Source organism: Acomys russatus, chromosome 4, assembly GCF_903995435.1.
Source record: "Acomys russatus chromosome 4, mAcoRus1.1, whole genome shotgun sequence".
Classification (NCBI taxonomy): domain Eukaryota; kingdom Metazoa; phylum Chordata; class Mammalia; order Rodentia; family Muridae; genus Acomys; species Acomys russatus.
In genome coordinates this window covers 38,804,115-38,826,448 of record NC_067140.1, presented here as the reverse complement: position 1 = coordinate 38,826,448, position 22,334 = coordinate 38,804,115, and the positions used below count along the sequence as shown (strand labels likewise).

The window sequence follows — 22,334 nt, the reverse complement described above, 5'->3', positions numbered from 1 at the left end:
TATTTTCCTATCAATTAAATCTTAGAAATTTGCCTTTAATTTTAATAAAAAAAATAAAATAAAATCTCGGATGTGTAACACTCATATAGAGGGAAAGATATGTTAATTTAAAGGGAAGGATTCAAAAGCAATGTTGCTCTCAGGATCCAGGACTAGCTCTAGCCTCCACCACTTCTTGCCTGATGGCCAAGTCCCACACCTGTCAAAGTGTGTTCAGTTGAGGGATTGCCTTCCTGGCTACGTGGCTTTAACTCACTGAGTTGGTTAATCTGCTGGGCGGTGTGGGGCATGGGATAGGTTTCTAGTCATAAGTTGTAGGTCAAAAGAGTTACCATGACAACACATCTGGGAGGCATGGATGGGATGGGATATTATCAACTAAGGAGTGGTAGGAAGTTTGGTATAATCGATGTGTAGCGAGTACGCAGATGGCATTGTTTGCGTTTCTTCTACTCATGGTTGATATTTATACTACAACTGGCGTATAATTTTATTTATTATTGTTCTTTTACTATTGTTATTACTTGAGACAGGGTCTCATTATGTAGCCCTGGACCTCTCTAGGGCCCACCATGCTGGTCTCAAACTTGTACTGTTCCTTCTGTTCCTGCCTCTTTGGCACCAGTATAACAGGCATGCACCATCATGCTTATTTGCAATTAAAAAAATTATTTCTTGGGCCAGGAGTGGTAGCACATGCCTTTAGTCCCAGCATTAGGGAGGCAGAGGCAGGTGGATCACTGTGAGTTCGAGACAAGCCTGGTCTACAAAGTGAGTCTAGGACAGCCAAGGCTACACAGAGAAACCCTGTCTCGAAAAACAAACAAACAAAATTATTTCTTTACTTTTTGAGATTATGCTGCAACTACATCATTTCCATCATCCATAATAGTTTTAACCAGAAGAAAATTGTTTTTCATAGCTCTTCATGTTACAAGCTGTAGTGCTAGTGACCTTTGACCTGTAGCGACTTGCAGCATGACCTGTGTGAGTTTTGTCTGAAACTACTTGAAGTTTGCATCTCAAAAGTCCTTCAGTCCTCTTAGTGTGCTCATGCTCTGGTTTGTTGAAGGTTTAAAGAGCTTTGTGGTTTTCTTTCTAATGTATACTCAGCCTCTTAATTTACAGCAGCACTCGCTAATTAAAATTGTAAGCATAATTACTATCCATGATACTTATTATTAGTTTGCATCCATAAAACTCCAAATTCACTTCATCCTTTCAAGTAGTGAGTAATTAGTTTCTTTGGGTTTGTAGCTTTATCATCTCTTTATGACCCGTTCAGAAGAAATAAACAACCAATCTCCCGGAAGAATGCTTTAAAAACCTAGAAATATATTGTCCAGTTAGTGTAATGAGGCTAATACAATGTGGAAAATATTACTTTTCTCTGGTTTAGTTTCCAGTTTATCATCACATTTGCTCACAAACAGCTCCTGAGCACCTAATAGGTACCAGGGACACTGGGAGATGAAATCAATCACCCAAAGACTGTCTTCAAAGATGCTGAAGTTTTTGTGGGAAGGGAACTAAATTTCACATATATGTAGAATTTAAAATCATGCAAATACGCTGTATAAATGGCCCCCAAATAAAGTTAGGAAATGGATTGGCTGTTCTTGGTTGCACTGTCAGCACCCAACACAACATATTAAAACAGGAGCTTTAATAAATATCTTTCGGAAAGAATTAATGGATGAAAGCTTAAGTGTGTCAGTCTCAATTATTTCCATGTCACAGCAATATGATATTGATGTTTTTCTTAACTTGACTTTTTTTTTTCTCTCTACTTCTTCCAGGTCGCTCAGCCAACATGGCTGTCTCCTTGCCAACCACCCTGAGACTTAGTTCTGCACCGGATGAAATTCAGCACCCACACATCAAATTTTCCGAGTGGAAATTCAAGCTGTTCAGGGTGAGATCCTTCGAGAAGGCCCCTGAAGAAGCACAGAAGGAGAAGGCTTCCTCGGAGGGAAAGCCTTGTCTAGAGCGTTCTCCGGTAGCTCTGGATGAGCCTGTGGGTCAGAACCCAGTTCTGACTCAAGGAGCACTGAAACCCCATCCTAAATTTTCAAAGAAATTCCACGCCGATGGGAAATCAAATGACAAAGCAATTCACCAGGCCAGGCTTAGACATTTCTGCCGCATCTGTGGGAATCCTTTCAAGAGCAATGGGCACAACCGGAGATATCCAGTCCATGGGCCCGTGGATGCTAAAACCCAAAGCCTTTTCCGAAAGAAGGAAAAAAGAGTCACTTCCTGGCCAGACCTCATTGCCAGGGTGTTCCGGATTGATGTGAAGGCAGATGTCGACTCGATCCACCCCACTGAATTCTGTCATAACTGTTGGCTCATCATGCACAAAAAGTTCAGCAGTGCCCACTGTCAGGTCTACTTTCCAAGGTATGTGACCGTGGAGTGGCACCCCCACACACCATCCTGTGACATCTGCCTCACCGCCCATCGGGGACTCAAGAGGAAGCGGCATCAACCCAACGCACAACTCAGCAAGAAATTAAAAACCGTATTCAACCACGCGAGACGGGACCGTCGCAAGAGAGCTCAGGCTAGGGTCAGCAGCAAGGAAGCCATGAAGACGATCTCCAACTGCAGTAAGATTCATCTCAGTACCAAGCTTCTTGCAGTGGACTTCCCAGCACACTTCGTGAAATCCATCTCCTGCCAGATATGTGAACACATTCTGGCTGACCCGGTGGAAACCAGCTGTAAGCACCTATTTTGCAGGATCTGCATTCTCCGATGCCTCAAAGTCATGGGCAGCTACTGTCCCTCTTGCCGATATCCGTGCTTCCCTCCCGACCTGGAGAGTCCAGTGAAATCCTTTCTGAGCATCTTGAATTCTCTGGTGGTGAAGTGTCCGGCAGACGAGTGCAATGAAGAAGTGAGTCTGGAAAAATACAACCACCATGTCTCAAGCCATAGAGAATCTAAAGAGACGTTGGTGCATATTAATAAAGGGGGCCGGCCTCGCCAGCATCTCCTGTCACTGACGCGAAGAGCTCAGAAACATCGGCTGAGGGAGCTCAAGGTTCAAGTCAAAGAATTTGCTGACAAAGAAGAAGGTGGTGATGTGAAGTCTGTGTGCCTGACGTTGTTCCTGCTGGCACTGAGGGCGAGGAACGAGCACAGACAAGCTGATGAGCTGGAGGCCATCATGCAGGGCCGGGGCTCTGGTCTGCAACCAGCTGTTTGCTTGGCTATCCGTGTCAACACCTTCCTCAGCTGTAGCCAGTACCATAAGATGTACAGGACTGTGAAAGCCATCACCGGGAGGCAGATTTTTCAGCCTCTGCATGCTCTTCGAAACGCTGAGAAAGTCCTTCTGCCAGGCTACCATCCCTTTGAGTGGCAGCCCCCTCTGAAGAACGTGTCCTCCAGAACTGATGTTGGAATAATTGATGGGCTGTCTGGCCTTGCCTCCTCCGTGGATGAATACCCCGTGGATACTATTGCAAAGAGGTTCCGCTATGACTCTGCTTTGGTGTCAGCTTTGATGGACATGGAAGAAGACATCTTGGAAGGCATGAGATCCCAAGAGCTTGAGGACTATCTGAATGGCCCCTTCACAGTAGTGGTCAAAGAGTCTTGTGATGGAATGGGGGATGTGAGTGAGAAGCACGGGAGTGGGCCTGCAGTTCCCGAAAAGGCAGTTCGTTTCTCCTTCACCGTCATGAGAATTACGATAGAGCATGGCTCACAGAGCGTGAAGGTGTTTGAGGAGGCCAAGCCTAATTCTGAACTGTGCTGCAAGCCGTTGTGTCTTATGCTGGCTGATGAGTCTGACCACGAGACCCTGACTGCTATCCTAAGCCCTCTCATTGCTGAGAGGGAAGCCATGAAGAGCAGTGAACTAATGCTGGAGATGGGAGGCATCCTCAGGACTTTCAAGTTCATCTTCAGGGGCACTGGATATGATGAAAAACTTGTCCGGGAAGTCGAAGGCTTGGAGGCGTCTGGCTCAGTCTACATCTGTACACTTTGTGATGCCACTCGCCTGGAAGCCTCTCAAAATCTTGTCTTCCACTCCATCACCAGAAGCCATGCTGAGAATCTGGAGCGCTATGAGGTCTGGCGATCCAATCCTTACCATGAGTCAGTGGAAGAACTTCGGGACCGGGTGAAAGGGGTCTCTGCCAAGCCTTTCATTGAGACGGTCCCTTCCATAGATGCGCTGCACTGTGACATTGGCAATGCGGCTGAATTCTATAAGATTTTCCAGCTGGAGATAGGGGAAGTGTATAAAAATCCCAATGCCTCTAAAGAGGAAAGGAAGAGATGGCAGGCCACACTGGACAAACATCTCCGGAAAAGGATGAACTTAAAACCAATCATGAGGATGAATGGTAACTTTGCCCGGAAGCTTATGACCCAAGAGACTGTAGATGCAGTTTGTGAATTAATTCCTTCCGAGGAGAGGCATGAAGCTCTCAGGGAGCTGATGGACCTTTACCTGAAAATGAAACCAGTGTGGCGTTCATCATGCCCTGCCAAAGAGTGCCCAGAGTCCCTCTGCCAGTACAGTTTCAACTCACAGCGTTTTGCTGAGCTCCTCTCTACCAAATTTAAATATAGATATGAGGGCAAAATCACTAATTATTTTCATAAAACCTTGGCACATGTCCCTGAAATTATTGAGAGGGATGGCTCTATTGGGGCATGGGCAAGTGAGGGAAATGAATCTGGTAACAAACTGTTTAGACGCTTCCGGAAGATGAATGCCAGGCAGTCCAAGTGCTATGAGATGGAAGATGTCCTGAAACACCACTGGCTATATACTTCGAAATATCTCCAGAAGTTTATGAATGCTCATAATGCGTTAAAAAGCTCTGGGTTTACCATGAACGAAAAGGAAACTTTAGGGGACCCTTTGGGCATTGAAGACTCTCTGGAAAGCCAAGATTCAATGGAGTTTTAAATAGGACCACCACATAGAAGCTGGTGTCTGCAAATGTGTTTTTCTTTGGTCTGCAGTGAGGTCTTCTCCTAGCACCTTCCACATCATTGTGTGTTTGGGTCTTACTACCGGAGGGGTGGCAGGTTGGAGTGAGAGGCTAGAGGTGCTGTCAGGCATGGGTAGTCGATGAGATCATTGCCTGAGCTGTTTAGTGAGTCCAGAAGAGCAACAGGAGAAATCAGCTATTTGAAAGCTCAATAACTCAGAACAGTGGTAACTGCAGGAGACCAGGGATGCACAGAGGTATATGTGTGCATGCCACTGTGTGTCATGAAAATCAAAGCCAGGGCTGTCAAAGAACAACCAAGCATGCTAGGAAAGAAATTTTTCTTGGGCATGTCTTTTTTTTTTTTTTTCACCTCAATTTGTTATATTTTGCATTGAGATATAATGCAGTTTTTTTTCTCATTTCATAGTTCGTAGGACTATTTTGTAAATTTCACATGTGTTGATTTATTCTACAAGATTCAAAGGAGCCTTTTTGGTTTCCCTAACAACACTGTACATTTGTAGGACATGATGACCTTTACCAAGGGCTCTTACTGCATTTTCCTGTGTGGTACATTTATGCAGAAATAAATTACATCAAGACGGGTTTCAGAAAATCAGCCTTTTCTAGGTTTAAAAAGGGCACTGATAACGTCACCTTCAGTGTCAAGGAGGTCATTCAGTGTCATAAATTTTTCAATACTGAACTGAGAGAATGCACTTGTTAGCTACAGCTACCTATTAAATCTGATAAGCTCATGTTTGCTTAGCTGTCTGTAACCAACCCTGCTTGTTTATTTTTACTTTTTAATTAAGAGCAATTTATATTCTCCAATGCTTTCCCATATAATCTCAAGGTCACAGATTTTTTAAAAGCCATATTTCTTTACTGCCTAAAAACAAATGTAATGCCTTGCTGAGAATGTCAATCAGATTTTCTCTGTTTGAAACGTGGGTCACTCTGAATAAGTCCAGGCTTCATAGAGGCCCCTCTTTCTGCAATGTGTTATTCTTTTGATTGTGATCAGTTGAGTTTCAGTGTGTCCAGATTTTAGGAGCTGGACAGTGGCCAACTTCTTCTATTTGTTTAGATGGGGTCTACCCATAATAGAGTAGAGGAATGAGCATTTAGACATTGTTCACTTGTATTTGATCATTTTTGTATTTTTTTTTTTTGCATACTTTTGTTTTTCTCACCACAGCTCTGTGGAGGGGAAGGGGAGAACACTGAACAGAGGTTAAGTAATGTTCCTGAAGTTACAGGATAACTAATACCTAATTTTGAATTTGAACCCAAGTCTCTTGTTTCTTAATTCTGTGTTCCTCATAGTATGTTTACGTTGTTTGTACAATAGCATCATGGCTTAATTAGGAGCCACAACCAACCACTACACTTTCTCTTTTAGGATGGAATTTAAAAGCATCTACTTGTCTTGGGCCTTTGGATAGGAGAAAATTGGGCCAAACCTCTAAGGAGCCCATAAGGCCTCTAGTGGTTACAGTTACTTGGAAAGTGTTTGTGTCCTCAGGAACTCAGCATTTGCCAGGCACCAACAATTTAAGAGCAGGCCTGGGTTTTTAGATGCGAGTGAGTCCTAATGATATGTTAGTGTTAATTAGTTTTCTTTCTTCCTTTGATTTTTATTGGTTGTAATTGTCAGTCTTCATACACAGTGTATCAAAGAGCTTTGTAATTTAGTTGTCAAGTGTGCAAGAGTGACATTATCCTAAGTGGCACACATTTGGTGCGCATGCAGGGATTGAATTTGCTGTCTTCTATTGAAAGATGCAGCAGTCTCCTTTGCTTTCTGTCTTTCTGTGTGGAGCATATTGAAGACGTTCATAATTTAGTTGTCAAAAACATACACACCCTTAAGTATTATTTTTAAAACTCTCTTTGTTTTGTAGTTTGGAAACTAATAGGCTTCCAAACCACCCATTCTTTCATCCGATTTAATCCTTACAGATGTCTGTGCACTAATAAACAGCTAAATTTCCACCATCATCCTGCTCCCTGGAGCATGCTGGCACTGTGTGGTAGATGTTTCCCCCCCCATTCACTCCGTTAGTCAACTGGCAACACTGTAAATACTGCAGATATTAAATTCCCCATGCTAGCATTGTAGGACAATTTCAGAACCATTTGACTCAGGACATGATTTATAGCACAGCCTTCCCCCAACTCTCTTAATCAGATCATATTCTGATAAAACCCAAGAACACCTGGCCACAGGATTTCTGTATGTAGAGTGCTGCCTATGGCTATTTGTTTCCCTCATTGTTGAGATGGCAATATCCTAGATCCTGGCCTAATACTCTACATTTATTTTTAACATTGCAAATACAGGCACATACTCTGGGGAAATTCAAAGGAATGAATGGAGGATTTTTTTTTTTTTTTTTAAAGCACAGAGCAGGGCTGGTGAAGTGCAATGCATTTTTTTCTGCCTCGAAACCTGGTTCTACAGGTCTTTCTGCCAGCCTTCTGCAGTGCACTGCAGGGACCAGTGATGGTAGCTGATGAAAATTGATGAATGGTCGGTGTGAGGTGAAGAACTGTCTTGGGATTAATGAACATGCACACAGATGCCAGAGCAGCAGGGGGAAGATGTCTTTTTCTTGGAGGTGGACTGGAATGTAATTTTGTCTCAATTTGCTTTCACAAACTAGGCATGGAAATAAAGATTTTTGGGCTGTGGGGTAGGGTGGGTTTGAAAGTAGGTATTTCATATGATTTCATGCAGATTTCAAATTCTACACAGTTAGGAGGCCTGTAGATTGTAGAAATAAGCCAGGGTCATGCACGTGCTAGTCAAACATTGCTTCTGAAGTATAGCTCTAGATTTCTTTGAACATGTTTAAAGACAACATCTCACTATTTGCCTAGGCTGACCTTGAATTTGGGACCCTCCCTCCCCAGCCTCTGGGTAACTGGCATGACAGGTGTGTGCCAGCCAGACTAGTTTTGCAAGTGGTGTTTGACTCATGTGTGTATGCCTTTAGATATTATATGACAGTTGTTCTATTTTTTTTCTATGATAAGATATTTTAAGTCAAAATTGATACTTTGTGGCCATTTCTCTTTATTTTTTGTTCTTTAAGTATCTAATTAGTTTTGCGAGATTTTTTGGGGATTGTATTTTACTATTTTTTTAAACACATAATGATACATTTTGTTTAATGGCTTCTACAAGTCTACTTTTCTCCCTTAGGAGAGGTTTCGAAACCAGGATGCAATGTATTATTTGATTTGAGGACCCATATTTCCATGTTAAATGTTTTCAAATGGAAGATAATGAATTCCAACACTTACTTGTATGTTAGCTTCTTCCTCATTAGCATTATAATTATTATCCACAATTTTTGTGTTTAAGTATTTGGAATAAAAGTTTAATCTCTGAAAAAATAACAGGCGTTGTGATTTATATTGGTGTTTTATTGTCACATATCAAGAATGTTGGCTGCCCATACTTACAATTATCACCCTGCTTTGAAAGACATAAAATGCATTTGGTGATTCTAATACTTAGTTGTCAATTGGAGATCTAGAATCCCCAGAGAGACAGGCTTCCTTCTGTCCATACCTGTGGGAGTGTATTACCACTGGGTCAAACAATAGGAGGCCTCTGCCCGTACTTGTGGGAGTGTATTTCCACTGGATTAACCAATGAAAAGAACTTCTCACTGTAAGTGGCATCATTCCCTATGTTGGGATTCTGGACTGAGTGAAAAGAGAGAAAGTGATCTGCGTAGCAACACACACTGCTCTGTGCATCCTGCCCAGTGGCTTCATGTTCTTTTGCCTTGACTTCCTTGCCATGATGGATGCCTTTGAACATAGTGTACAGTGAAATACTTTGGTTCTCGATAGTATCAATTGTAAGCTTATTTTTTAAAAATTCTTTTAAGAACCTCTGGAACAATAGGCTTCTCTTTAGGAATTTTTATAAACTCAAAACCCATGGTTAACATTTTGATTGCTCAGTTGTCCATGGCATATGGACATTATGGCAAAACCAGGCAAATCCCAGGCTCTTTGTGCAGTGCTAACAATGACAACAGTAAGACAGGCATGGTGGGAAGTGCTTCTAGTCCCAACTCTTTAGAGGCTGAGGCAGAAGAGCATTGAATTCAAGGCCAACTACTGAGGCCATGTCACACAAGACCAAATCAAGCCAACTAAACAGACACAAACACAAAACCATATGATACCACATTCTATCCTTTTGAACTGGGTACTTCTGTGACTTCAGTTTTCATATGAGGTCAGGGAAGTGTATCTTAGCCAGAATCATATCTTTACAATTTACTCTGTCTAGATCATCTGCAAACTACTCTTTTCTTTGCTTAACTGTACACGTCCATGTTCTCTCTCAGTGTGGACTGGGATTCAGTCCAGGTCTTTTCATAGCTACACCAGTTCTTAAAATACTGTACTTACAGGCACGTTGCTTTTTCTCCAAGATGTGGTTGCTCTTACACTAATTATTATCTCCATGCCTTTCTCCAGGAAACTAGGATCATTCCAGAACATGGATGGTACCAAGTTAGGCCCCAGCAATGTCTTTGGACCTGACTTTTTGAATAATGGAATATTAATCCTGCTTTTGAGACTATAGTATCTCCTTACTTAAAAGTAAGGCCTAATGAAGTTTACATTCATCATGCTTTCATTTCTAAGTACTTCAGATTTTATTTTATTTTATTTATTTGAAGATTTATACATGAGAACACTGTATGTGCATAATTTTCAACTCCACTCCCTCCTTTAACTTCTGTATTTTCCAACTGCCCCTCTCAAATGTGTAAATTCTTGTATATTTATTTTTTTATGCATTTAAAAATCCTTTACACATACATTTATATTATTACACACACACACACACACACACACACACACACACACACACACACACACTAAACTACATACAGCAAGAAGAACCACGAGACAATGAGGAAATTATATAAATGGCACATTCATAGTGTTTTGGCTATTTGTACTTGGCAACCTTGAACAAAGCATCTTTCTCATCTTGGTGAGTCTAAAATTCTGAATGTAAATCAATATCTATCATATTTCATTTCTATCAACCTAAAAACATCCATCTAGACCTAAAAACATCCTAACTCCTAAACAACTAAGATTAATTGTAAAACTAAACTATCTGGTCTTCAATTCCATCAGAGACTTAAGAAGGATAAATTTAATTTCCTGAGTAAACAGGAAGTGCAGGTTAGCAGCTTCCAAAGTGAAAAATGACAGAGACAATTTGCTGCCTAAACAGTCACCCATAACTTTTTATAACGTTGGAGCATCATCTTCAGCCTTCTGCCATAGTATATTTGACAGACATATTTTATGCATTTTTGTATGCATTTTAGTTTATTTAGCTTACCTTTGAATACTTGCCATAGATTTTAAAAGGTTGCCAATAACATTAGAAGACAGTTCACACGGTCAGGAGAGCACAAAGGAAACAGAAAAAAATGTAGCCTTGATGAGAGAATAGTTCCCAGAGAAAGCAGATTCTTTTTTCTCCTTTGTTCCCTATATTCTTCTCTCATCTATTACATCCGACTGCATTTTTGCTTGATTATGTGTGTGTATACATGTACATAATGTACACATGCACGCAAACTAATGAGTACAGTTAGTGTTTTCCTTATTTGCACGTGCCTTAGGGATGATCATATAGGATGGAGGTTTCATCTCTGAAGCAACTACAAGAATATCAACTCCCCTCCATCACCACCATCAACATCAGCACCTGAAAACAAAACAAAGTAGAAGTGGTTCTCCCTTCCTCAGCAGCCACCAGCTGCCTGGAGTTCATCGGAGGGGGAAAGAAGACTTTGAGATTCTCTTCCATCCATGTTAGCATGTTGATTGGTGTGGTTTTTTTTTTTTTTTTTTTTTTTTTTTTTTTTGTGGGACTTAAGTGGGCAGCCAGACGATGGAGAGTTTATGGGAGCAAAATCCCTGTCCTTTCCGGAAGAACCTATAATGTAGCAGTTTCTCTGGTTCACAGGCTCTTACAATCTTCCCATCTCTTTTTTTTTTTCTGAGATTTCCCCCTGAGATTTAGGTTTCAGGATTGTGTTATAGTTGTCACATTTTGGGGGCTAGTTGCCCCATGGCCACTCAATTTCTGCATTTTGACCAGTTGAGGATATCACCAACAGTTTTTGTCTGCTGCAAAAAGAAGCATTCAATGAGGGGTAGGAGCTGCAATGATCTATGGGTATAAGATGGGCATTTAGAGGGTATTAGCAAACTATATTGCTTAGTAAGATGGCAATAGTAGGCCCTTCTCTAGGCTCACCAAAACCTCTAAACACGGGCTCTTGGCCGGGCTTCCAGTATCATGTATGAGTCTCTACCAATTGAGTGGGCTTTAGGTCAGATTAGACAACTCTTTTTTTTTTCCCCCAAGTTCCACTATTGCTTGTTCTGTCCTTGTGGTTCTAGAAGTATCCAGTTATGTAAGATTGTTGATAAGTTTCCTCTTGTGGCAGCTCCTCAGCCTCTATTTTAAGTATTTATGGGCTGGTTCTTCTAAGCAGGCAATGTATGATTGGTACGGAGATATAGTGTCAAGAAGCATAGATTTGGTTCACAAGGAGCTAGACATCAAGTCAACAATAAGACTAACAATTGCTCCATATCACTTTCTAGTTGGCATGGAGGAGGAAAAAATGTTAAAATGCGATGAAAATACATAAGTATACAGTATAATGTGATAGTGAGATTTAAACTAGAGAGTCAGAAAAGCACCCAAGAAGGAAGAACATTTAAGTGGAGACTGAGTGAGTGGGATGAGGCTAGGCCAGTTACCTACAGTAGACAGCCTCTGGGAAGAGGCTGAGGTAGGAAAGCACTCAGAGTGTCTGGGAAATTAAGAAACATAAGTCGACAGTCACAGACTAGGCAGGTGGGGCTGGACTACTGGAGAGTCAGGCAGAAGCTTGTTCCTGTAGGACCCATTGGACACACCTTGTGTGCAAAGAAAAAAAAAAGCCATGGAAGAGTTTGAGGTGGACACGTGATGCAGTCTAAACCATGATGGAGTGAGGCACAAGGCACAACTCAGAAAGAGTTCAGGTCAAGCGACTCTGTTCAGGTGTGAGAAAGGTTATGTGTGCACATGTAAGGGAACCAGAGGCAAGCTTAACCATCCTTTTTCCGCTTCAATGCTACATTGTCTACAAATCAATGTTTCACTATCTCAGACAACTGTGCCCAAGTCTAGGTGGGAAGAGATGAAGCAGGCTTGCTAGTGCTTAAAAGTCTCATCTCTCAGTGAACTTGTTTGTTTCCCTGTTCTCTCCTCTTTTGTCTCATGGAAATTTCCTTTCTTCTTTAATTGCTTTTTTCCTTTCCTGATGATAGCAATGCATTTCTGACTTAAAAAACTAATTCATTCTGGGCTGGGAATTTAGTTTTAATATTATAGTGCTTTGCATGTAAGGGGGCCTGAGTTTTATGCCCAGAACCCACATACAAAGCCAGGGTGGTAGAACCATCTCTTAATGTCAGTGCTAGCAGGTGGAGATAAGGATAGTTTAATCTACTTGGTCAGTTCTAGGCCAGTGAGAGACTCTCACAAAAAGGTGGAGGGCACCTGAAAAATGGATCTGTGGCTGTCTTGCACAAACACATATTCACACACATTCATACACAGCTGTACACCCTCATACACATGGACACACACAGAGGAATATGTATGTACTCAGACAGACAGATAGACAGACAGACAGACAGACAGACACACACACACACACACACACACACACACACACACACACACACATTTACCTGGAGGCCAAGTTCTACGCATTTCTATACTGAGGTCTGATCAATGTCTAATGAATTGATCAGTATCTATAACTATTTTCCATGTTTGTCTTTAAAAAGTTCTTTTTTGTTGTCTCAAATGATTTTGTAATCCTTTGCAACATTGTGTCCCCCTTTCTTTATTAAGTGATCACTATATACTTCGTAATCACATCAAATGCTTAGTCTACACGTTTTGTTATCTTTGCCACAGCAGTCTTCAGCAAAGGTGATATAAAATAGAACACTAGAGATATTTTGGGTAGTTTTGTCAGCATATTCCAGGTTAGAAAAGAGTTTATATGGAATGGGCAACCTTTTCTACATAAACAGCAAACTACTCAAGTACATACATATGTGATTTCTGTATCTTTCTTTCCCTGTCTTTCACCATTTTTCTATAGTGAGATGAAAGTTCTATAGAGATTAGTTTTGTTCTTCTTCAGGTCCCATAATGTTTACTTTGGAGCTAGGAATTTAAAAAGAAAAAGTGTGTGTTTGTGTTTGTGTGTGTGTGTGTGTGTGTGTGTGTGTGTGTGTGTGTGTATGCGGGTCCATATATGTGTGCATAGTTATGTGTGTGGGGAAACAAGTGCACATTATGTGCATGTGTATATGCCAGAGGTGAAGTTCAAATGTTGTTTTTCCTCAGTTGCTATCCACCTTGCTTTATTTTTATTTTTAAAGAAAGGATGTTGAACAATGATGGAGACTCAAGTAACAGAGAGGATTTAGAGAAGGAGGTGACGGAACTAAAGAATCATGTCAAGCCTATTTGACCACTTCGCCTCAGTGGGGAGGCCTGGTGGCACTCAGAGAAAGCATAAGCAGGCTACCAAGATGAGACTTGATAGGCTGTGACCATATGGTAGGAGAAGAGGTCCCCTCTGTCACAGACCTAGGAGCAGGGAATAAGGTGAAAGAGGGAGGGAGGAAGGAATGGGAGGATACAAGTGAGGAGATAACAATTGAGATGTAATCTAAATAAATTAATTAAATAAAAAATGTTTTCCTAGGAACAAAAAAGAATCATGTCAAGCCACAATGAGGGATTTGGTGCTCTTCACATAGGAAATTAAGAATTTGTATTCATGGGATATGAAAGTTTTCTTTTTATTGACTGTATAATTAATTAATTGATTTGATTTTTATTGTTTGAAAACACTTCAAGACAGTATTAGAGCTCCCTTGAAAGTGACAGCCCCAAACCATTGTGTTAGCCCATGTTTATGTTTCACTTTTCACTTAAAATGATAATACAATACTCAGGACTGCACACTATTGGACCTTAAATTACATTTGACTTTTCCAGAGATAACAGTGGTCTTCAGTGAAGAATAGAGACAACAGTTGAGCATTTTTAAAAGGGTGAGTCATTAATTTTGAAGAGATTGAATATGAGGCTTCAAAGTGAGTCAGACAAAGGAATATTGTTGGAATATGGTCTGCGGTGCAAGTAGATAATTCAAAATATGTCCCACAGGCTTGGATCCGGGACTGTAGGCAGGTAGGTGACAATTCTACCATTGCTCTGTTTTCTATCAGCCATTGGGTTTTTGAGATAAAATGTAGCCTAGGCCGGCTTCAAACTCACAATTTTCCTGCCTCCACTTCCCAAGTGCCAAGATTACAGGCATGTGCCACTGTGCCAGGCTTTATGTAGATTAGTTTTTCCTTCATGTTACTGAGTGTTATATATGTAAGATTCTGTTCATGGGCTTAATCCAAGGCTCTGACTTAAAATTTATAAAGAGCAAGAGTGTGGGATATGGTTGATGGTAGTTTTAACTTTTAAAATCAACTATAAACTACATATTACACAAAACAATTTAATTCCTTTGTGCATTATTTATTGGTATTTAGTTACTATTCAACATGTAGATTGTTACAAAAGTAATGCAAGAGTTCTAGGTATACTTTATCACTATATAATGCAAAAACTATATAACATTTCTCATTTAAGAAATTCTTGAATAAAATGTTAAAACACACATGTTAGAATAATTATACTTAACATTACATCAAAACATTAGCACTTAATTCATACAACTAAAACACAGCACACAGATTTCAGTAAACAAAAAATCAAAATACCATTTATATCATTATTATGATTTTAAAAGTAGGTTCAGAAATCAAAGCACCTGAATCTGAGTGGCTTTGGCTAAACTAATCAAACAACCTTCTAAGAAAGGATTTTTTGGCAGGAGTCAAGACTTTCCCAGAGCCCTTTTTGTGGAGCGATTTCATTGGAGGTTTTTGTAAGGGCAGGCTTCTTTTGGGAGTTTGTAACGCTCTTGCTATGTGCACATGCTCATTGCAGTAATACCTGTTGCTTCCTTCTGACAAGTGGATAAGTGTGCGCTCTGCCAGATCCATGCACTGGGCATGCACCCAGTGCCCATCTCCATGAGAACAATAGATCATGGCAGGTTTATTGAGTTCAGTTGAATAGAATGGAACCCAAGTATTGATGTTCACGTCACAGGTAGGGCAGCAGGTTATCCAGTAGCCAGTCACAGACTCATCATCCTCGTCATCTTCATTGTAGGTGTCAAATTCATCATCACCATCAAAACTGGTTGCTTCTGCACTGAAACAAAATTCTTCTGAATCCTCAAAGGGAGTGGAGTCCCCAGGATCTTCTGTTGATGTCTGACTGTTTGTGGAGATCTTCTGCTCTTCACTTGTATCATCTTCAGAGCATTTCAACATATAGAAATAGAATGCCTCTGACCCAGCCTGCTTATTGTCTCCTGGTATGCCAAGGAAAACAGCCCCATTTCCCATATTGCTTCCAAACCATATTTTGCTGTGTTTAATATCTGGAGTCCAGTCTGGGGTCTCCATCTCACTAATTTCAATAGTGTTGTCCCTTAGAGAGACGACGCTGCAGACCATCCTCTTTTGATTTTCCAGTTGATAACCACCAACAATAACAAATTCATTGTTATTTGTTTGAGTGAGGATTGCACTGGAGACAGAGAGTCCTCCTGGCAGGACTGTACAATTCACTGCTGGGCTACCTAGGGGAAGATCTACACTTATTCTATACAGGTTGGCAGGGCGGATGTTATTGGTAAGTGAGTGCCCTCCTAAAATGTAAATGGTATCATTTTTAGCAATAGAAACATGAAAAGACAGCCCATCCTGAAGTTCTGGGAGAACGTATGATGTAGCACACCCAAATTCAAAATCTATCAAGAAAACATGGGGCAGGCAGTCAGCTACACTATTCCATTTTTCTGTGGTTCTCTGAGTAGAAGGCATGTATGACCGTCCTCCAAAGAGAACACACATACTTTTCCCTCGACTATATACTACGTCAATAGAATGCCCGTATCTGGCTTCAGGGACATCTCCTACTAAGTCTTTCTCTGTGCAACGAAATGTAACTTTTTTGTTGTTCTTGCAAGCAACAGACATGATATAAATCTTATCAGAAAGCTCATTGTTTGGTGTTTTCCCTCCGTGGATGATATATTGATGCTTGTCAGATTCTACGCTGCCTTTGTACAAGCAAGTAGCTGGGTAGCGAAGAGGAGGGAGATAGCATGAATCTTTAGAGAAAGTCGCAGGCTTCAGTTTGAGATGATTTTGTTTTATATCAAAATGGAAGACTCCAGTGGGGCAGGATCTCTTGGGCCAGCCTTTTTGGCCAAAGAAGAAAACTTGACCATCAAAATTCATCAGTGAGAAGCCTGGTTGAATTAAGGCTATGTGATGACCCACTGTTATCATCTGCAGTGACATTTTTTGATTGTGAGTAGGTCTTTTATCTGAAAGAATTATAAAACGCAATGACTTAGAGGATCTTCTCATATAGAAATTATGTTTAGGGTCTCTCACATGCAAAAGGCCTGTTTTTTGTTTTTTTTTCTTAAAGTCATTTAACGTGCTTATTTTAGAACCCCAAGACCCCAAATCAGGAAACTTACGAGCTACAAACTGTACTTAATTCAAGCCTAGCAGCTGGGACATATTTTAGTGGCGGACTCGTTTCGCTTTGATTTCTGGGAATTGTAGTCCTTCTTTCCTGCAGAGCCCTCGTATGAGTGCCAGAAAAACTACATTTCCCAGGAATCCCGTTTTTTTTTTTTATGGGCTGTGCAGCTAAGATAATTTGTCTTTGTTGCTTCGGGACAGAAACTTAGTTAGGTTGTTTGACTGGATAATGACTCCGAAAGTGCCAAGTGACTAGATGGGCTCCATGGCGACTGACAACTAGGGAACTGGAGGTGAGAGTGCGGCCCTCTGTTGACATCGAGGCGCTGGAAAGCAAGAGTACCAGGAGGAACGCTGGCAAACCACTGCCCAGGAGTCGTTGCAGCTTCCCCTGGGACTCTTTCTAGGGTGAACCCGTAGTAGGCACAAACGCTTCTGGCCCGAATGTGGTTGCCTGGAAACCCTAGTCTGAAGGGATGCGATGGTTGGGCTTTCTTTACTGATTCCACACTGCATGTATTGAAGCGAGACTCAGCATTGCACTCTGAAGACTCTTCGCTTGCTGGGACAGGTAGTTAGGAAAGTTGCATCGGAGGACCCCTCCCCCCACGCCGTGCACTTACTAACGGATATGTTGTAGTATTAGGCAGCTGGAAGGAACACTTGAGAGGATCCCCTTCCCGTTTCCTGCGGTTTTCCTCCGTTTTTGTTTTGAGGATTCTTTGAGGGGGCAGAGAAAAATTCCTAAATTAACCCCTTCCCTGCCCCCTCCCTCCATCTAGCAAAATAGAATTATCCCTTTTCAGATCACCTTTCAGCTCATGAATTGTGAGATAATTCTTGAGCTATTTTATATTGAGTACATACTGTACTGCCATTAAGAAATATTAACTCGAAGTTCAGGGGCTTTCTTAATTTTGCTTAGCTGGTTTTATGAATAAACCCGGAGCTTAGTTGCTTAAAAAAAAAAAAAAAAAAAAAAAAAAAAAAAAAAAAAAAAAGAAAGAAAGAAAGAAAGAAAGAAAAATATATACCAGCTTGGTAAGTTTTTATTATTACTTCCCTTATTATTACTTACCTTAGAGACGTATAAAATACACTTCCTGCAAGCGATGTCAGATACTCTTATTTTGGCACTAAATGTTGAAACAAAATAAGATTGACTTTTTAGAATAAGTTGCTTAAAAAGCAGAATAAAACAATGGTCGAGAGTAGGACTCAATGCTATCAGACTAGATTCAAATCCTGGCTGTCACTTAGTAACTACACCACTTTGAGCAAGCTGTTTAACTCTCAGTGGCTCTATTTCCTGATCTGTAAAATGGGATAAACTTACCCATAGGTGTTGATGGCAACCATGATTAGTAATTTAAGACTTGTAAAAAACTCAGAACAGACAGTGCACGCAGTACATAGTAGATGCCATTGTCCTTGAGCTAATAGGCTGTTTGGGTACGGTTAGTTTTTTTTTCTTTTTCTTTTACAGTTTCCTCTGTCTTTAGTTCACTCTGATTACTCTCACTACCATGCTCTTTTATCTCCCTGACAACTTTCCCTCCTTCCAATCTTCTCCTCATATCTCTTAGATTCATGTCTTTTTGTTTTGTTTTGTGACCCATTGGGTTCAACAGGAGACATCTGTGTGGCCATGGGTTTAGAATTGTTCATAGAAACTTAGCGTGCTCAGAATGGGTGCACAGCTGAAGTCAGTGGCTCTCTCTCTCCCCCTAAGTCTATCAGTAGTCAGTAGTGCAGCAGAGTCGGGTAGGCCTCGTGAGCTCCCCTTGAATCCATGAATGGCTGTTGATAGGGCCAGTCTTGTGCAGGCCCAGTCTAGGTAACCATAGCAACTGTGAGTTCAGGATTACGTGGCTGTGTCATACCTTAAAGATAGCATTTCACAGTCTCTCTATCTTCTGCTCTTAACACTCTTTTAGCTCCCTTCCTCCTTTCAAGATATCGTCTGAGCAGTAGAGGGGGTGGTGTAAGTGATAAACTTTTGAACTAATAATAGTTGGATAAATGTTTAAACCAAAGGTATTGTGGCACCTCTTTCTCTGACCCAGCATTGTGTATGTAAGATCTGAAGTTGGATTTCTGAGTCTAAATCTGGGACTCTACCACTTAGTTCTTTTATGATCATCTTTGGCAACTCATTTTCTCTCTCTTTTTTTACCTGTAAATTGGGGTAACATTAATACCTATTTATTGGATTGATTTGTGAAGAAGCTAGCACATGCAAATTATAAGGCACAGTGCCTGGTGCAGAGAAATTAGTCAGCAAATGTGACTGGCCACTATATTTCTGTTCCCCTTGCCAGTGTTCCTTGAACCATGTAATATCTGTGATCACGCTATGATATATGTTTTATGGCCTGAAGAACTTCTGTAGTTTATGTGTCATTAATTGTTAAGCAATCTCTTGCAGCTGTGATTTACACTTTACTTTTGAGAGTCCTCAAGATGTGATCATTTAATTCTCTTTCATGGGTTAAATCAAGTGAGGAAATGATGCCTGGGAAAGATTACTTCTAGAACTATGAAGGCAAGCCTCCCACTTCTTCAGACTGTGGCTGTATGTAGATCCAGCAGCTTGCCCTGATTCTGAAATAGCCTGGGAAAATGTTTAATTTATTCCTGCTCAAGTATGCATAAGAGAGGATCTTCTATCAACTGAGAACATTCTGCCTATTGGCACCAAAAGAAAGAGTTGACCCCTAATCCAGCAAATGAAAACCATGCGTGCCTCAGGCAATAATATTCTCCATAGAGAGTGATTATTTTCAGAGATTTGTCCCATTTTGGGCAGAGGCAGCAATTAGTTCAAAGCTTCATTTCAAACACGTATGAAAACCAATACAGAATTATAGAACAAGAGGTACAGGGGCAGTGGATTCCAGATCTTAAAGACAACAGGCAACTCCCCCCTTCCCCTGCAGAAACAAAAAACAAAATGAAACAAAAAACAGCCTAAGAAAGAAGTTTTCATTGTAGCCTGCTGTGTCAGGTTAAGGTTGCCACAGGGATTTTGGATTATTATGGATTAAATAGAAGCATATTGCCAAACAATACACAGGGAAGATTGTTCATTTTTAAATAAAGGTAGAGTCTTAAAAACAGTAAAGGGAGCTACATTTCCTCATCCTGGAACACAGACAAGTGTTTGCTCACTTAAGTCTTAGATGATCTGTTTTAGTCAGACAGTTTGTACATTTAGGTAATTGAAACATTGGAGGTGTTTCAGCATTTCTGACACATTGGATTGTTGAAAGTTTGGTTTATGTGAGCAATATATTTTCATGAAGTTCAAGACTACATCTTTTCCATGGTTCTAAAACAGCTATTTTAGTTACATGTAGGTTTTTAAAAATTGTTTAAAAATTACATTACATGTAAAAATAACCCTCCGAAGGTTTCTCTTTAAGTACACACGCACACACACACACACACACACACACACACACTCAAAAGATTAAAAAAAAAAAAGACACTGCTCTTCAACTGAGAGGAATTTCAAAGTCAACACATTAAAGACTCCTTTTAAAAGGAAGAAATACAGGGCCAATACCTTTAACACAGTTTTCTCAGCCCTGTGGTAGCATTCCCCAGCAGGGCAATTTTCACTTATTCACTTTGAAGCAAGGACATAGTCGAGTATCAGAAGGGAACTAATGGTGTGAGGTCTGGGTTTGTAGTTTCCTGTGTCTGAACTGACTTTCTCTCCAAAGTCAGATAGTATACTCTGAAGCATTAAATCTACCGATCAGCGTTGTTCATGTTTCCTGACTCCAAAATAGCAAGTGCCCCCATGTACTGCAGCTACTTAGTGTGTGAGTTAACACTGGTTTGCACGATTAATCAGGTTTGAGGCATACATTATTTGATTTCTGCTGGCAATGAAACCAGAATTAGGTCTTTCCCTCCCACATTGATACCAGAGGGTATCAAGATTAATAATAGTGCCCTGAAGGAATTAATCATTACAGTAGCTGGAGACCAGAAGATCCCGTACTCCCCAAATCTATGGCACTTCTTCCCAGCCCAGCCTCCCTATCTACCCATCTGTAGCCAGCATACTGCTTTAGTATGGCATCAGCAGTCCTTTAAAGTTTATAAACATAGCTTCCTGTCTTTTAGCTTTTCTAGAAATGAAGGTATTGGACCTACCTGAAGGCCAGAGGGGCTGCCTATCCCTCTCTGAATCCTTGCAGCTAAGCCAGGACTTGGGGAAGCGTCACTGACTGTTTAGTATGACTGTGGCAAGCTGAAGGCTGAAGGGTAGAGTGTTTGTGTGCCTACAGATGTTCCAGTGGGTGCTGGTGTAAGGAGAGTAACTGACTGTGACCTCCTCCCCCCCTCCACACGCCCCTTTGATGGTTGAGGGAGAGAACTATCCACCAGGGAGGTACCCTCAAGTTTAACCGTTTCATTACCGACAGTCCCCAGTCATTTGTAAAGACAAAATCTAGATGAAATTTGATTGGTTAAAATTAAAAACATTAAAAAAAAAAAAAAAAAACAACCCACAAAAATGAACATCACCAGCCTGGTTTAAATGAACACTGTTGTGGTTCAGATGGGAAGTTGTCTGTTCTGAAGCCGAGATCAGAATGTCACTTCTATGGCCCAGTTTTCTTTAGTGCAGACTAAGAAGCAAGAGTTCTAATTGTTGGAGGGCCTCTGTCTACTTTAGGTCAGCTGGCTGCAGTATAATGTCCCGTGTGATGCTTGTGAAAACAGGGCTTGCTTTCTCATCTTAACCATCAAGTCTGTTATAGAAATGTCTACCTCACATGATCGTTGGAGAAAGATGAAACATGGCAATTTATGAATAGTCCTCAGTCAGAGGTGGCTTGCAACTTCATGTGGTCTTGTTTGCAGAACCACCTTTACAACTTTAATGGTTGCATGGGACTTCATTGAGTAGAAACATTTGCCGAAGCACCTAGTACTCTGCTTCATCCATCAGTCAGCTTCGAGAGAGCTTAGCTGGCCGCGGGTAGTGACTAGGAGTAGACAGATCTGGTAGGGCTTTCACTTCCACCACTCACAGGAGAGGGACCTTTCTGAGTTTATCTCTAAAATAAGGATCCAAGTGCTTCTGGACCGAACATGCATGGAAAAGAGGGAGTGCACAGTAAATCTTGATTATGAGGGCAAGGGATGCTATAGGCACATTTGTATAAACAGCTACTGAATTTTATTTGGAAAATGTGAAGATCTGCTTTCAGGGTTGACTTTTTTTTTTTTTTTTTTTTTTAATGCATGTGCAACTCAGTTCCATGGTTGATTCTTCTCATCTGAAAATGTTGCTCCATCCTTCAAATATCATTGCCTAGTTATCCTGTGATGACTTTTGTTTGTTTGGAAAAGGACAGTTGGCCGTTTTCCTGTTAAGACCGTTATGCGACGGTTGTGCTATCTGAAATTACAGCAATGGTGGCAGCACTCAGAAAGCTGATGTTCGAGATGGCTCTACAGTTCTTACAAGCATATTTCATCGAAACTTAAAGTAGCTTCTGCCAAGTGGGTTAGCCTTTAGATTTCAATATCATTAACCTGGCAATATTTACTTAGCTTTTGATCTGTCTA

The 22,334-nt window shown here is 40.8% G+C and overlaps 3 protein-coding genes across 3 annotated transcripts in view; 2 read left to right on the top strand and 1 right to left on the bottom strand.

The window, feature by feature from the left end:
• The first annotated feature begins 1,812 nt into the window (after positions 1–1,812).
• On the top strand, positions 1,813–5,372 carry Rag1 (recombination activating 1). The gene has a single exon (XM_051145002.1). It carries the CDS (start codon positions 1,814–1,816, stop codon positions 4,934–4,936), a length of 3,123 nt encoding a protein of 1,040 aa, XP_051000959.1. The 5' UTR covers position 1,813; the 3' UTR covers positions 4,937–5,372.
• A 9,594-nt stretch (positions 5,373–14,966) lies between these two features.
• On the bottom strand, positions 14,967–16,562 carry Rag2 (recombination activating 2). Its single transcript, XM_051145001.1, has one exon. The coding sequence runs from the start codon at positions 16,548–16,550 to the stop codon at positions 14,967–14,969; it is 1,584 nt and encodes a 527-aa protein (XP_051000958.1). The 5' UTR covers positions 16,551–16,562.
• A 337-nt stretch (positions 16,563–16,899) lies between these two features.
• Positions 16,900–22,334, top strand: part of Iftap (intraflagellar transport associated protein) — a 70,398-nt gene continuing 64,963 nt past the window's right edge. The window contains exon 1 of the mRNA XM_051144215.1: positions 16,900–17,035. The gene's annotated coding sequence lies outside the window, so the exon portion shown is untranslated. The remainder of the gene's footprint in view (positions 17,036–22,334) is intronic.